General features: G+C 46.2%; 1 protein-coding gene across 10 annotated transcripts in view; it reads left to right on the plus strand.

The window, feature by feature from the left end:
* The window catches only part of TNS1 (tensin 1), a 937,838-nt gene that overhangs the window by 658,087 nt on the left and 262,877 nt on the right, over positions 1-16,874 (plus strand). For all 10 annotated transcript variants that reach the window (XM_063933939.1, XM_063933936.1, XM_063933946.1 and 7 more), the window contains one exon: positions 16,416-16,454. In XM_063933939.1, coding sequence (XP_063790009.1) covers positions 16,416-16,454 — 39 coding nt within the window. The remainder of the gene's footprint in view (positions 1-16,415; positions 16,455-16,874) is intronic.

Raw genomic sequence — 16,874 nt, forward strand, 5'->3', positions numbered from 1 at the left:
GAGTGCCGGGGTGGGGTAGGGGTCCGCAGGCGCCATGGGTAGGGGAGGGGCAGGTACGGGTGGTGCGGCGCATAGGGAAGGAGGTCCGGAGGTGCTGCTGGTGGTGGAGGGGCAGGTGCGGTGGTGCCATTGGTGGGGAGGGGTGGGGGAGGGGGGGACCGCGGATGGAGGAGGGTGTCTACAGATGCTGCGGGTGGAGGGGGGCAGGTGTGGGGGGAGACATATAATATAAAGGGGGTGGATGGTGGAGGGGGCCTGGAGGTGCTGTGGGTGGTGAAGGGGCGGAGGAGTGGGAGCCGCGGGTGGTGTAGGGGGTCTGGAGGCACAGCGTGTGGGGGAGGGGTGGAGTGCCGCATGTGGTGGAGGGGAAGGTGCGGAGGTGTGGTGCATTGGGGAGAGGTCTGGAGGCGCTGCGGGTACTGTACCTGCCAAAAAGGTAGTTGGAGGGTATGCAGTAACAGGGCCAGGACAGGGGTGACAGGGTCAGAACAGGGTTGACGGGGCCAGGACAGGGGTGACAGGGTCAGAAAAGGGGTGACGGGGCCAGGACAGGGGCGACGGGGCCAGGACAGAAATGACAGGGACAGGATAGGGGTGACAGGCCAGGGTAGAGGTGGCAGGAACAGGACAGGGGTGACAGGGCCAGCATAAGGGTGAAAGGGCCAGGATAAGGGTGACAGGGCCAGGATAAGGGTGACAGGGCCAGCATAAGGGTGAAAGGGCCAGGATAAGGGTGACAGGGCCAGGATAAGGGTGACAGGGCCAGGATAAGGGTGAAAGGGCCAGGATAAGGGTGGCAGGGCAAGGCCAGGGACATGACAGAACACAGGGCACGGGAGAGATTGGTATTAGGGACAAAACAGTGGTGACAGACAGATGTGTCTTACCGGAGTCACTGCTGCTGGCTGCTGCTGTTGCACTCCAACCTGTTGGGATCTGCTGCTGGTGGAGACTTGGCATGGCTGACTCTCTTAGGCTGGAGTCCTGCTTCCTCTGCCCGTCCGCATCCCTCCCCCCCTCCTCAGTCACACACCGCAGACCTTGCGCAGCTGCCGGGCACTGTGGTAAGGGGAGACTGGGAGTGACTGGTTAGCCCCCAGGAGATGCTGCGGCTGGAGGGAGGAGGGGGTCGGAGCCTGCAAGCAGCTCGGACTTCTGCAGCGTTACCTGCCGGCTAAAGTGTGTGGAGGAGCTGGGCGCACCTCACTGTGGGTGGCAGCGCTGCAGCTAGCGGTGGGGTTGCCGGGGCTGGAGATAACAGAGGCAGTACGGAACCTGCACAGCGGCAGGTGCCCCACAAAACTGCAGCTAAGAAGCGTGGAGTGTGCCAGAAAGTGACGCTCCTCCGCGCCAGAGAGGGGGGGGGGGGTCAAGCACACAGTGAGACGGTGCCCGTCTGTGCGGCATACCCCCTCACACACCCCCATACCTCCCAAATGTCCCGATTTTCGCGGGACAGTCCCATTTTTTGGGGTCTGTCCCGCTATCCCACCCGCGGGTCGCAGTGTCCCGCGGTAACGGGGGGGTCAGTTGGAAAGCTCCTGTACTCGCTGTTCTGCTTAGCAGAGCAGCGGTGAATAGTGGAGACAGAGGGAGAGGGGGCATCAGGATTAAGGGGGGGTTCCAGCAGCAGAGCCGGATTAAGGGGGGGGGCAGGGGGTACGTACCGTTGGCCCCACAGTTTTAGGGGGCCCTCGGCTCGAGTAGCTCTGTCCCAGCTCAGAAGCTCCCCCCCCCCCCCTGTCCTGCCAGCAACAACGGCAGCATTGTGCTACTGTCAGCACACGCTGCTGTGTATTGGCAGGTCTGTGGTGTTGCAGTCTCCCTGGTTTCTTCTGCCTGTGCGGGTGTGTAGAGGGGAGCGACCACCCCCTCTGGATTTACCCCTAGCTGAGGGGCCAAAATTCCATGTAAAAAAACCCAAAAACTGAATTTGTGTAAGGGGGCGTGGCCTCGCGTCCCGCGATTAGGCCACGCCCCCAACCCACAGCAGGCACAGCAATGAGATAGGGCTCCCCTGTCACAAGTGCCCTGGGCCCCCCGGACTCATAATCAGCCCCTGGGGACATGCCAGCAGCTCACAGAGCACTGGGCATGCCCCCTCATTGACGAAAACGGGGGCCCTCCCGTGAAGCCACGCCCCCTTTTCGCTGAGTGTGTGTCCCTCCTTCTGCCTGAAGAAAGCTCCTGCAGAAAGCTGGGAGGTATGCACCCCTGCCTGTGCCATGCCCATACTATCTGCTTCTGCTCCTAGTCTCCTGTAGATTTGGCCAGATCTGTGACTCATTTGACTAACTCCGCCCAGTGTTGTGACTCCGCCCAGCGTTAGCAAATGAATCACAAAGTCACAGATCTGGGCTATTATATAGGAGATGCAGAAATGCACTATTAGAAAATCTTTCAAATCTGGGACACCTCTTGTGAATTATGGGCAGTTGGCAATTGAGTTTGTGTCCATTGCCTTATATTGTGCTAAATGACCATTCCTGAATAAGGGGTCTATTCATGAAGCAGTGAAAAGAGTGGATAAGTGAGCCAGTGAAGAAGTTGCCCATGGCAACCAGTCTGTGTTGAGGTAACATTTATAAAATGCATTCTATATAATTATATGTAGCAACTGATTGGTTGCCATGGACAACTTCTCCACTGGCTCACTTCTCCACAATTTTTACTGCTTCATGAATAGACTCCTTAATATGTGGAGCTGTGGAATAGTGAATGATAATATGGATATCTGGCAATAAATCACTTGTACACAGAAAACATCACTACGGATCACATTGTCAAGGGTTTCCTATGGCTATTGACATTTTAAGTAGAACTTACAGTACATGTCATAGGTCAAGCTGTAAATGACACTTGCAAGTTAGAATGTCAGTGATACATCTGAGGCCATTCACATCCAGAACTTGAAGTCTACAGTATATACAGGATGTGGCATGCACTTCAACTGATGTTGTCTTTAATTAATTAATGAAACAGATATTTTGTTTTAAACATTAATATAATTATTATCACCATTTTTTTACACTTTTTTTCTGCTGCTATATAGACGGTGTGGTCTTAAAGCCTTTGAGACTCATTTAACCAACATCATACAAGGGGCTCAGTTCAAAGTGATCACTTGGGCTTTTTATAATGAGGGCACAGATGAAGGCTCCAGACTGAAGTACATCTTTGAATAAGCCAGCTGCTCACTAATACCCTTTTTTCACCTGAGAACCGGGTCCGATCCGGGATGTTTAACCTGGCTACAACCCGTGTTGGCCCTGCCGATTCCACTGCACTTCGACATGGGTTATTCCCGGGTCAGATCTGTTTCCACTTAACCCGGATAAGCTCTGTAAAAGCCTATTGATGTCACTCGTTACTCGGTTCTGAAACACGGGTAATGACCGTTTCCACTGCACAGTTACCCGGGTCATTACTGTGTTACCGCGTTCAACCTAGGTAGCTACCCGGGTAGGATTCCAACATCACTCAAACCGTGTTGAGCTGTTTTCACTTACTAGTAAAAACCCGTGTTGATATGCGCCCCGTGCAAAAACACGGGTACATGTAGCTAGTTGAAAAGGGGTATAAATGGGGTGGGTCGCACAGGCTGTTTGAAGAAGAGAGTTTAATAACTTGAAAATTAGTTTGGTATTGTATGTTACACTTCTGAGTTGCAAATGTGGCCTGTGTGACCCCTTATTGACGTTGCCCAGTGGGGAATGTAGCCATGAACATTAATGTAAAATAAACCCACATTGCTTAGCATAGACCTGTCCGTTACCTGCAGACTCCTCCTGCCTAATGTATTGCTCCCATTCTCTGCTACAGAAAGATGTGGCTGAAACTCTTGTTACTGTCACAGTAGACATGGGAATTATATGACTACAATAAACACACTCTCTTAGGATGCTGAACATGTGGCCTTGTAACTAAAGTAAATTGTGACTTTCTTTCCATACTATAAAGTGAGAGTTATATTAATCACATATTGAATGGAGCATAAGGAACCTGTGTAATATTTTCACAAGATCACCATCTTGTGGCCAATTTGCATTATTGCAAGCTTTTTATTTTTACCAGTAGTCTCTTTTCACAAACTCTGCCTTGTTTTTGAATCAAGCAATGTATTTAGGTAGGGACAGATTATCATGGGCGCCCCACGCCTCTAAATAAAAATAAGCCCATCACCATGATAGCATGCTAATGACCAGCAACTCAGCTGGCCACACAGTAAGACGCTGGGCATGCTCACAGCGTGGTTATACACAGGGGCGCGTATCATGTGGGCATGCATGAAACTTCACCGAGGCATTAGGCACAAAGTACCTCATGCTTGAGTTGTGTATCTTGTTTTAGTGAATTAATGAATATAAAATAAATCAAATAAAATGTTACAAGCAATATAATGACTTGTCAACTTATTTTTTAAGTTTCTCAGTATAAAGATTACAGGATATGTTTCTTTGCAAATTGAGAATTTCTACTCGTAGGGGCCGTACACACAGAGCGATTTTGACAGTGAACGATTTTGTCTGAGCGATTTACCTTGAACTGGCAGTAGGAGATTTTGACTTACATTTACCAGCGGATTTACCTAAGTGTGCAAGCGATTTTGGCTATGGGAGATTTTGTCTAACTCATTAAAATAGGGGGGATGTTTTCCCTTTTCCAGCGACATAGTCGAAATTTACTTGCCTGCACAGTCTATTTTTCATAGCGATAGTGACCTGGCGGGGACGCACATCGCTATCACTCGCTGTGTACACACAGAGTGATATGCACTAACTTTCTTAGCAATTTGTACTATATAGTCAACATCGCTGAGCCATATCGCTCCGTGTGTACACACCTTAGTTCTCACTCACTTTAGAAAACCTTCTTATAGCCTTCTAGCGCTACTTACTGTATATCCACCAATGATTTCAAAATCAGAATAATGGTGGGCAACCGGTTTCCAGTATTACCACATATCTAGGAGGAGTTATGGCCATTTGGCACATCACCACTCGGACCCATTTGGAAAAGACCCCAACACACAGAGGCTAAGAATAGACTTTATCAGGCCACATTCACCAAATGCCCAATAATACGCCAATTCTTTTTGAAAGTATCATAATTGGGCTAATCATGATATTGGGTTACTTGTGGATTATGGCAGCATGTAGTCCGATATAGAGACATACCACGTATGACCTCCTTTTCCCACTGTCTGCATTGAGCAGCACTGTGGCACCTTACAGACTTGGTTGTACTGGAGTAATCATTCAAACAATGGGGACCTGATGTGTATAAACATTCTCTTAATACGAGATTGTCTTTCAAAAAGCAACCCCTCTCTGCAGTCATTTCTTCTGTGGCTAACACTATGGCATGTGAGGCCCCTGTTTTGTGACCGCCCCATAACTAAAGAAAATAATAACATTTAACATTTGTATATATATTTTTATACTCAGTTTCATTTATTATAATTTTAAGAGCATCCATAAGAAGAAGCATAAAATAGGTGAATGAATTTGCTTTTTATTATATTCGCATGAATTGCTGATTTGAAGGCACGGCTTTGTGTCTGGGGTGCACCAGTTATGGGAGAAAGGAGATCTCTGCTGAGACTGGGAGATCAGCCCTGCGTGACATTACTGTCTTTTGCTAGATTGCAGAGATAAAAGACAGCCCTGTGCAGTCTCTCTATCCCTGTGCCAACCGCAGAGCCAGACCGGAATTAAATTACACTGTTTCCATATTATCATTGATGCACTACTAGGCCCCAGAGATCAGAACTGTCTCTGCCTGGGAGCTGAGAGGACAAACAGACTGATTCTTAATCTAGTTACACAGATCAATTTACAGTCAGGGCCCCGAGATTGCAAAATACTTCCCATGTTTATGCCCCTAAAGATGCATCTTTTTGCTTTTTTCGTCATTTATTTCAATTCCAAAGTTAACTGGCTGCGGCTTGATGAGCCTTAAGTATATGAAAGCATTAAATTGTTCTAATAATCCCAGCATATTTAGGACATCAGTACGGATATTATTTATTATGAAAAGCTTTTGCTAGAATGCTTCTATTGAGCTCAGAATGATTCAAACGTTAAGGGAGACCTCATAAAACCAAAAGGCTAATCAAAAAAAGTAGGTGATCAAAAATAAAGTACAAAGTGGATCTGGCAATTCTGACAGTGCCACAATGCATTAAATGGTCTGAGCAGGAAAGCATCTTGTACGCAGGCCTTGTTTGTTCCATGGGAAAAGAGAATGCCAAATAGAGGGGCTTTGACAACCTGAGCAAGGCCCTCCATAGGTAAATGCATTGGTTGACTCACTGGTATTATGTTGCATTCTAGAATACATTGGTTGACTCACTGGTATTATGTTAAATGCATTGGTTGACTTACTGGTATTATGTTAAATGCATTGGTTGACTTACTGGTATTATGTTGCATTCTAGAATACCTGAAATGTAGTTTTGGGTGGATTAAGCTTAAAGGTAACTATCGAGAGTAAAAAAAATAAACATTGTTTTGTTTAAAAAAAACCCCAAAAACTATACAGGTTGAGTATCCCTTATCCAACATTAAAAATCACACATTTTTGGTTCCCTTACTGAGATAATGACACACATACATATATCTAATATAATATATTATATATTTATATAATATATCTATATATACGCATAATATATAATATATTTGTCATTATCTCAGTAGGGGACCCAAAAATGTGGTATTTTGGATAAGGGATACTCAACCTGTGTGTATATATGTGTGTGTGTATATGTATATGTATTATTATTTCTCTATCGTCCTAAGTGGATGCTGGGGTTCCTGAAAGGACCATGGGGAATAGCGGCTCCGCAGGAGACAGGGCACAAAAAAGTAAAGCTTTACTAGGTCAGGTGGTGTGCACTGGCTCCTCCCCCTATGACCCTCCTCCAGACTCCAGTTAGATTTTGTGCCCGAACGAGAAGGGTGCAATCTAGGTGGCTCTCCTAAAGAGCTGCTTAGAGAAAGTTTAGTTTAGGTTTTTTTCTTTACAGTGAGTCCTGCTGGCAACAGGATCACTGCAACGTGGGACTTAGGGGGAAAGTAGTAAACTCACCTGCATGCAGAGTGGATTTGCTGCTTGGCTACTGGACACCATTAGCTCCAGAGGGATCGAACACAGGCCCAGCCGTGGAGTCCGGTCCCGGAGCCGCGCCGCCGACCCCCTTGCAGATGCTGAAGCGTGAAGAGGTCCGGAAACCGGCGGCTGAAGACTCCTCAGTCTTCATAAGGTAGCGCACAGCACTGCAGCTGTGCGCCATTTTCCTCTCAGCACACTTCACTGGGCAGTCACTGAGGGTGCAGAGCGCTGGGGGGGGGCGCTCTGAGAGGCAAATATAAACCTTATACAAGGCTAAAAATACCTCACATATAGCCCATAGGGGCTATATGGAGATATTTAACCCCTGCCTGACTGGAAAAATAGCGGGAGAAGAACCCGCCGAAAAAGGGGCGGGGCCTATCTCCTCAGCACACGGCGCCATTTTCTGTCACAGCTCCGCTGGTCAGAACGGCTCCCAGGTCTCTCCCCTGCACTGCACTACAGAAACAGGGTAAAACAGAGAGGGGGGGCACATTAATGGCTATATATATATATATATTAAAGCAGCTATAAGGGAGCACTTAATATAAGGATATCCCTTGTATATATAGCGCTTTGTGGTGTGTGCTGGCAGACTCTCCCTCTGTCTCCCCAAAAGGGCTAGTGGGTCCTGTCTTCATTAGAGCATTCCCTGTGAGTTTGCGGTGTGTGTCGGTACGTGGTGTCGACATGTATGAGGACGATATTGGTGTGGAGGCGGAGCAATTGCCAAATATGCAGATGTCACCCCCCAGGGGGTCGACACCAGAATGGATGCCTTTATTTGTGGAATTACGTGATGGTTTATCTTCCCTTAAACAGTCAGTTGAGGACATGAGGCGGCCGGACAATCAATTAATGCCTGTCCAGGCGCCTCAAACACCGTCAGGGGCTGTAAAACGCCCTTTGCCTCAGTCGGTCGACACAGACCCAGACACGGGCACTGATTCCAGTGACGACGGTAGAAATTCAAACGTATTTTCCAGTAGGGCCACACGTTATATGATTTTGGCAATGAAGGAGACGTTACATTTAGCTGATACTACAGATACCGTAAAACAGGGTATTATGTATGGTGTGAAAAAACTACAAACAGTTTTTCCTGAATCAGAAGAATTAAATGACGTGTGTGATGAAGCGTGGGTTGCTCCTGATAAAAAGTTGATAATTTCAAAAAAGTTATTGGCATTATACCCTTTCCCGCCAGAGGTTAGGGCGCGCTGGGAAACACCCCCTAAGGTGGACAAGGCGCTCACACGCTTATCCAAACAAGTGGCGTTACCCTCTCCTGAGACGGCCGCACTTAAGGATCCATCAGATAGAAAGATGGAAGTTATTCAAAAGAATATATACACACATGCAGGTGTTATACTACGACCAGCTATAGCAACTGCCTGGATGTGCAGTGCTGGAGTAGTTTGGTCAGAATCCCTGATTGAAAATATTGATACCCTAGATAGGGACAATGTTTTACTGTCGTTAGAACAAATAAAGGATGCATTTATCTATATGCGTGATGCACAGAGGGATATTTGCACACTGGCATCTCGGGTGAGTGCTATGTCCATTTCAGCCAGAAGAGCCTTATGGACACGACAGTGGACAGGCGATGCGGATTCAAAACGTCACATGGAGGTTTTGCCGTATAAAGGGGAGGAGTTATTTGGAGTTGGTCTATCAGACTTGGTGGCCACGGCTACTGCCGGGAAATCCACTTTTTTACCTCAAGTCACTCCCCAACAGAGAAAGGCACCGACCTTTCAACCGCAGCCTTTTCGCTCCTACAAAAATAAGAGAGCAAAGGGCTTGTCGTACCTGCCACGAGGCAGAGGAAGAGGGAAGAGACACCAACAGGCAGCTCCTTCCCAGGAACAGAAGCCCTCCCCGGCTCCTGCAAAAACCTCAGCATGACGCTGGGGCCTCTCAAGCGGACTCGGGGACAGTGGGGGGCCGTCTCAAAAATTACAGCGCGCAGTGGGCTCACTCGCAGGTAGACCCCTGGATCCTGCAGATAATATCTCAGGGGTACAGGTTGGAATTAGAGACGGATCCTCCTCATCGTTTCCTGAAGTCTGCCTTACCAACCGTCTCTTCCGAAAGGGAGAGGGTGTTGGAAGCCATTCACAAGCTGTACGCTCAGCAGGTGATAGTCAAAGTACCCCTATTACAACAAGGAAAGGGGTATTATTCCACTCTATTTGTGGTACCGAAGCCGGATGGCTCGGTAAGGCCTATTCTAAATCTGAAGTCCTTGAACCTCTACATAAAAAAGTTCAAGTTCAAGATGGAGTCACTCAGAGCAGTGATAGCGAACCTGGAAGAAGGGGACTTTATGGTATCCTTGGACATCAAGGATGCGTATCTACACGTTCCGATTTACCCCGCACACCAGGGGTACCTCAGGTTCATTGTTCAAAACTGTCACTATCAGTTTCAGACGCTGCCGTTCGGATTGTCCACGGCGCCTCGGGTCTTTACCAAGGTAATGGCCGAGATGATGATTCTTCTTCGAAGAAAAGGCGTATTAGTTATCCCATACTTGGACGATCTCCTAATAAGGGCAAGGTCCAGAGAACAGCTGGAGACAGCTTTAGCACTATCTCAAGAGGTGCTAAGACAACACGGGTGGATTCTGAATATTCCAAAATCCCATTTAATCCCGACAACTCGTCTGCTGTTCCTAGGAATGATTCTGGACACGGTTCAGAAAAAGGTTTTCCTTCCAGAGGAAAAAGCCAAGGAGTTATCCGATCTGGTCAGGAACCTCCTAAAACCAGGAAAAGTGTCAGTACATCAATGCACAAGAGTCCTGGGAAAAATGGTGGCTTCTTACGAAGCAATTCCATTCGGCAGATTCCATGCAAGAATATTCCAAAGGGATCTGTTGGACAAATGGTCAGGGTCGCATCTGCAGATGCACCTGCGAATAACCCTGTCACCAAAGACAAGGGTGTCACTTCTGTGGTGGTTGCAGAAGGCTCACCTATTAGAAGGCCGCAGATTCGGCATTCAGGATTGGATCCTGGTGACCACGGACGCCAGCCTGAGAGGCTGGGGAGCAGTCACACAAGGAAGAAACTTCCAGGGAGTATGGACGAGTCTGGAAAAGTCTCTTCACATAAACATTCTGGAACTAAGAGCAATCTACAATGCTCTAAGCCAGGCGGAACTTCTCCTGCAAGGAAAGCCGGTGTTGATTCAGTCGGACAACATCACGGCGGTCGCCCATGTAAACAGGCAGGGCGGCACAAGAAGCAGGAGTGCAATGGCAGAAGCTGCCAAGATTCTTCGCTGGGCGGAGAATCACGTGATAGCACTGTCAGCAGTGTTCATCCCGGGCGTGGACAACTGGGAAGCAGACTTCCTCAGCAGACACGATCTTCATCCGGGAGAGTGGGGTCTACATCCAGAAGTCTTCAACATGTTAATAGACCGTTGGGAAAGACCAATTGTAGACATGATGGCGTCTCGCCTCAACAAGAAACTGGACAAATATTGCGCCAGGTCAAGAGATCCACAGGCAATAGCTGTGGACGCACTGGTAACTCCTTGGGTGTACCAGTCAGTGTATGTGTTTCCTCCTCTGCCGCTCATACCAAAGGTATTGAAGATCATACGGCAAAGAAGAGTAAGAACAATACTAGTGGTTCCGGATTGGCCGAGAAGGACTTGGTATCCGGAACTTCAAGAGATGCTCACGGACGAACCGTGGCCTCTACCTCTGAGAAGGGACCTGCTACAGCAGGGTCCCTGTCTTTTTCAAGACTTACCGCGGCTGCGTTTGACGGCATGGCGGTTGAACGCCAGATCCTAAAAGGGAAAGGCATTCCAGAAGAAGTCATTCCTACCTTGATTAAGGCACGGAAGGAAGTCACCGTGAAACATTATCACCGCATTTGGCGAAAATATGTAGCGTGGTGCGAGGATCGGAGGGTTCCGACGGAGGAATTCCAACTGGGTCGTTTCCTACATTTCCTGCAATCAGGATTATCTATGGGTCTCAAATTGGGATCCATTAAGGTTCAAATTTCGGCCCTGTCAATATTCTTCCAAAAAGAATTGGCCTCTGTCCCTGAGGTCCAGACTTTTGTCAAGGGAGTACTGCATATACAGCCTCCTGTGGTGCCTCCGGTGGCACCGTGGGATCTAAATGTAGTTTTAGATTTCCTCAAATCCCATTGGTTTGAACCATTGAAAAAGGTGGATTTGAAATATCTCACATTGAAAGTGACTATGTTACTAGCCCTGGCCTCTGCCAGGAGAGTATCTGAATTGGCGGCTTTATCTTATAAAAGTCCTTATCTAATCTTCCATTCGGATAGGGCAGAACTGCGGACTCGTCCGCATTTTCTCCCTAAAGTGGTATCAGCATTTCATCTGAACCAACCTATTGTGGTGCCTGCGGCCACTAGCGACTTGGAGGACTCCAAGTTGTTGGACGTTGTCAGAGCCTTAAAAATATACATTGCAAGGACGGCTGGAGTCAGAAAATCTGACTCGCTGTTTATATTGTATGCACCCAACAAGTTGGGCGCACCTGCTTCTAAGCAGTCGATTGCTCGTTGGATTTGTAACACAATTCAACTTGCACATTCTGTGGCAGGCCTGCCACAGCCTAAAACTGTAAAAGCCCACTCCACAAGGAAGGTGGGCTCATCTTGGGCGGCTGCCCGAGGGGTCTCGGCATTACAACTCTGCCGAGCAGCTACGTGGTCGGGGGAGAACACGTTTGTAAAATTTTACAAATTTGATACCCTGGCAAAGGAGGACCTGGAGTTCTCTCATTCGGTGCTGCAGAGTCATCCGCACTCTCCCGCCCGTTTGGGAGCTTTGGTATAATCCCCATGGTCCTTTCAGGAACCCCAGCATCCACTTAGGACGATAGAGAAAATAAGAATTTACTTACCGATAATTCTATTTCTCGGAGTCCGTAGTGGATGCTGGGCGCCCATCCCAAGTGCGGATTATCTGCAATACTTGTACATAGTTATTGTTAACTAATTCGGGTTATTGTTAAGGAGCCATCTTTAAGAGGCCCTTTCTGTTGTCATACTGTTAACTGGGTTTAGATCACAAGTTGTACGGTGTGATTGGTGTGGCTGGTATGAGTCTTACCCGGGATTCAAAATGCCTCCCTTATTGTGTATGCTCGTCCGGGCACAGTACCTAACTGGAGTCTGGAGGAGGGTCATAGGGGGAGGAGCCAGTGCACACCACCTGACCTAGTAAAGCTTTACTTTTTTGTGCCCTGTCTCCTGCGGAGCCGCTATTCCCCATGGTCCTTTCAGGAACCCCAGCATCCACTACGGACTCCGAGAAATAGAATTATCGGTAAGTAAATTCTTATTTTCTATTGGGTCTACTACGATATCCCAGCTTTTGTGATTCTGGTGCCCAGCATACCGGCGCTGGGATCCCGTCCACCGGAATGCCGTCAGTGGGGCGAGTGCAAAAGAGGCCCTTCCGGGGTCGTCACGCTGCGGGCACGGTGGAGCACTATTTACTCTCCCTCCAGGGGTGTCGTGGACACCCCAAGAGAGAGAATAGTTGTCGGTATACCGGCGGTCACGATCCCGGTGCCAGTATGCTGAGCACCGGGATATTGAATGCTTCCCATTTCTATTTGGTTTGATTACATTTTTTTTTTCAAAATACTTGATTGGACAACCGCAAAATACAAATTTGCAAGTACTTTCAACTTACAGACATTACAATTGAATTAGACAATGTCAGAAGAACGTACATAGCATGTCATACATGTGGAACAATAAAATCACAATCAACAATCTTTTAAAAGGGTGGATGACCTAGGGCGAGCACCTCAAGATTATACCAAGAGGTGAGAGTTACCGCCCGTCTATAAGAGTTTTATGGAATCAGGTAATGTTTTGACATACGGAAGCCATATCTCAAAGAATCCCTCTATTCTTTTTTCTTTATTTACTGCCATCTCTAACCATTCAATATGAAAAAGATATGATAAGCAGGGTAATAATAAGGCCAAAGATAGAGTATCTGTGGCTATCCATTGTGAAAGAATAGATTTCTTCCCAGCAACAGCCACTTTAGCTAATAAGGTGCTCTGCCCCAGTGGTATTTTGGGGGCGTGGAGAGTACAGTAATTGTCCCAAAAAGCCCACTCAGGAGAAACATCAATATTTACTGTATACCCAACTTTTCCGTAATGAAGGACTGAACAGAACTCCAGAGTTCAATAACCTCTGGGCAGCTCCACAGACAATGATACATATCTGCATCCAGCATTCCACATTTATAGCATTTGGAATCTGTCGATAAACCCATTTGAAGTCGTAGTTTCGGAGTGATATACGAGCGGTGTAGAATTTGATAATTCATTTCAGCATATGAGGCTGATATAAGATATTTATTCAAACGGTTAAAAGCAGTAAGTATAGTCGGGATCGGAATAGATGGAAAGTCCATGGACCATTTAGCCAACCCCGTGAGAGAAGTATCCCAATCAATAGTTCTCTTGATAAATGTGTATAAAAAGGACGTTGTAGGACTCCTTCCTGGATTCAACCTTAGGAACTTATCCAGGTCATTAGTTTTGTCCTTATCTGTCAAATTGGCCAAAAAACTGTGTTTGTAGCTACGTATTTGGAAGTATGTGAATAGTGGAATTTTAAGTAGTATTGGAATGAATATTGGTGTATACTTTGATTAAGTAAGTGGTATAGTAATCTGACATTGAGTTGTGACAAAGCTATCAATGTTGAGTGGACAGTAGTCCTTCTGAATTCTGTATAATGAGTTAAAGGAAAAAACAGAGTATTAAAACTGGAGACGCCCATTATAGAACGTGCTAATCTCCATGCAGCCCACGTGGAGGTTATCAAGATATTATCTTTGATGGAGATCGGGAAAGTAGAAGGGCGCATGTGCAATAAGTTAACAAGGTGGACATCAGGACAAAAGGCCTGTTCCAAGCTGGTGCTAGCGAAACGTTCTGTCTCATATATCCAAACTACAGCATAGCAGTAATTTGCGGCCAACATGTAACTTTTAAGACAGGGAAGGTTTATGCGCCCCAATTTTGGGGATTGAAACAGTTTGAATAAAGAGATCATAGGTTTCTTGTTCGCCCAGGTGAACCCACTGAAGGCCTTGTTCAAGATAGTCAAATCTGCTTCTGACAACAATAAGGGTAACATTTGCATGGGATATAACAATCTTGGGAACGTGATCCTTTTAATCAGGTGACACCTTCCAAGGTAGGAAAGCGGTAAATGCTTTCAGGCCTGGAAATCAGCTAACGTGCGGGCAGTGATTCGCGGGAAGTTGGATCTATAGAGGTCAGAGGGGTTGGCAGGGATTTGAAGTCCCAGGTATGTAATCCTCTGATCTGCCCAGTGAAAGGGAAACGGGATATTCCAACCCCGGGACGCCATTGGGTGTAGGGCTAACGCTTCCGTTTTAGATTTGTTAATTAAAAACCCTGAGATGGACTCAAAGATCGTCAGTAGACGTAGGAGATCCGGGAAAGCTGTATAAGGATGTGAGAAATATAACATTAAGTCATCGGCATATGCCGAGACTTTTAGGTGGTAAGATCCAATTGTAATCCCGTGCCAAGTGTCAGACAGGTGGCAATGTCTAATGAAGGGGTCCAAGGTGAGGTTAAAAAGTAACGGGGACAGGGGGCAACCTTGTCTGGTGCCTCTGTGCAAATTAAATATATTGGTGTTCAACCCATTCACAGTAAGGAGTGCGGAGGGTGAAGCACATAGTGTGCGAAAAAAATTTGATAAAACTAGTGCCAAATTGTTGCCAGTGAAGTACTCTCAGGAGGTGAGACCAAGTATTTTTTTGTTTTTGTTTTAAATAATGGTTCATAGAGCTGACAGAGTACCAACATTGCATGGCTTAGGAGTACCGTTAAGTAGCATTGGTACACTTTTGTGTTCATTTCAACCAAAGCTGATTTTAATGCTAGATTGTTCTTAATGCCAAGCGTCCTCGCTGCTTGTGTTCAAGGTTATATTTATTTTAGTGACTCTGGTAAATAAATAACTAGCTGGTCCATGTGCTTCCCTCTGCTGGTTTCTGGTGTCTTCAAATACAGGTGTATGTGATTGTGTATATTATCATAAATATATTTAAAGGGACAATGGGGGTCATTCTGACCCAATCGCACGCTGCAGTTTATTGCAGCGGTGCGATCAGGTCAGAACTGCGCATGTCAGAAGGCCGTCGGGCCGCTACGATTGCCTCTGCCTGATTGACAGGCAGAGGCGGTCGCTGGGTGGGGGGGGTGGAACGGCGGCGTTTGGCTGCAGTTTCGTGGGCACGGTCCGGCCAACGCAGGCGTGGCCGAACTGAACGGGGGGCAGGCCGCAGCAAAGGCAGCATGTCGGTGTGATGATCGTAGCTGTGCTAAATTTAGCACAGCTACGATCATCTCGGAATGACCCCCAATATACTGAAAAGTAAAAAATTAGATTTAGGCTACTGTATGTTTTGCTAAACAAAGCAAGTCTGATCCAATAGCGAAGACTTAACTTGTATACGTTGTTGCATGATTATTTCAATGATTTTATTTGGTTCCAATCACTGGTTGCTTTTTTGTATTTAAGTCTGTTAGTGATCGATTAATAGTAAATACATAACATTATCGGGGATATTTTTTTTGAAAATGTTTCTTTGCTGACCGACAGAGCAATTCAATTGTTGTTGCAGATGGGTGTGAATTTCATGGTCGCTCATATTTCTGCTCACACCCTCCTGAGGTGGCGAGAAGAAATAGTTTTGGGCACAATAAATGCAAAGTAATGGATACCTGCAGCAGTTACCCCAGAACAGACAACAACTGAATAGCTTTGTCAGACGCCCATTACTTAGAGCGCCCATTTACAACTCAATTGCCAAATTTGAATGCAAAAAAGTGTATTTCTGTTGCATTTTACATATATGAAAGATCTCTATGGCTATTTTATTTTGCTTTTGAACCACGTTATGAATGGAGTACAGTCTCCCTTCAATACAGAAAGTTTAACTTGACATTTTTTTTTCTTCTAAAATGTTTAAATTTGTGCAATGAGATGTGTGTTATATCATGAGACTGTTGATAAAACTAAACTGCAATTACCATGAGTCTTAATTATGCTGTAAGTACCTGTAATTTCTATAGCGGGATGAAACCGTATTCAGCTTTTAAACTCATAGAGAATTTATTACATACCTTCAGTATGGCCATCTCCAATGTGAATGGTTAACTTAACTGGTGCACATGAAGTGTATGTGTGAGATTTGTAATCCCTTTTTTTCTCTCTTTGCAGATTGCGTCTCCCTGCACCCCACGTGTCAATTACGAGCTAGTAAGTGTATATCCTTTATAAGATTGTCCCAGTTCATAGTGTCATCTTCCTTTCTGTAGTAGGTATTAGTTTACAGTGTTTTTGTTCTGCCTAGGAGCTGGGGGTCCATAATTTGTGACATTTATAGCACTTACTCCCTTCTCTAGCTGCTCACATTAGGAGCATGTATAACCACAAAGCAAGCTATAGTAGACAAGTACCTGCAATCTGGGGCTGTTAGGTATGGTTCGATAATCAGGAATCAAACTATGTCGGTCCCACAGGTGCATGTCTACCTCTGTAAACCAATCAGTAATGTGTAGGCAGGTGTGGAAGAGCTTCACCTGTCATACTCCAGTATACGCCAGAGATTTTATCTATAAAAATGATTAGAATAATACAGATATATTTATAACTTCTAATCAACATCTTTGTATTATT

Source organism: Pseudophryne corroboree, chromosome 7, assembly GCF_028390025.1.
Source record: "Pseudophryne corroboree isolate aPseCor3 chromosome 7, aPseCor3.hap2, whole genome shotgun sequence".
NCBI lineage: Eukaryota > Metazoa > Chordata > Amphibia > Anura > Myobatrachidae > Pseudophryne > Pseudophryne corroboree.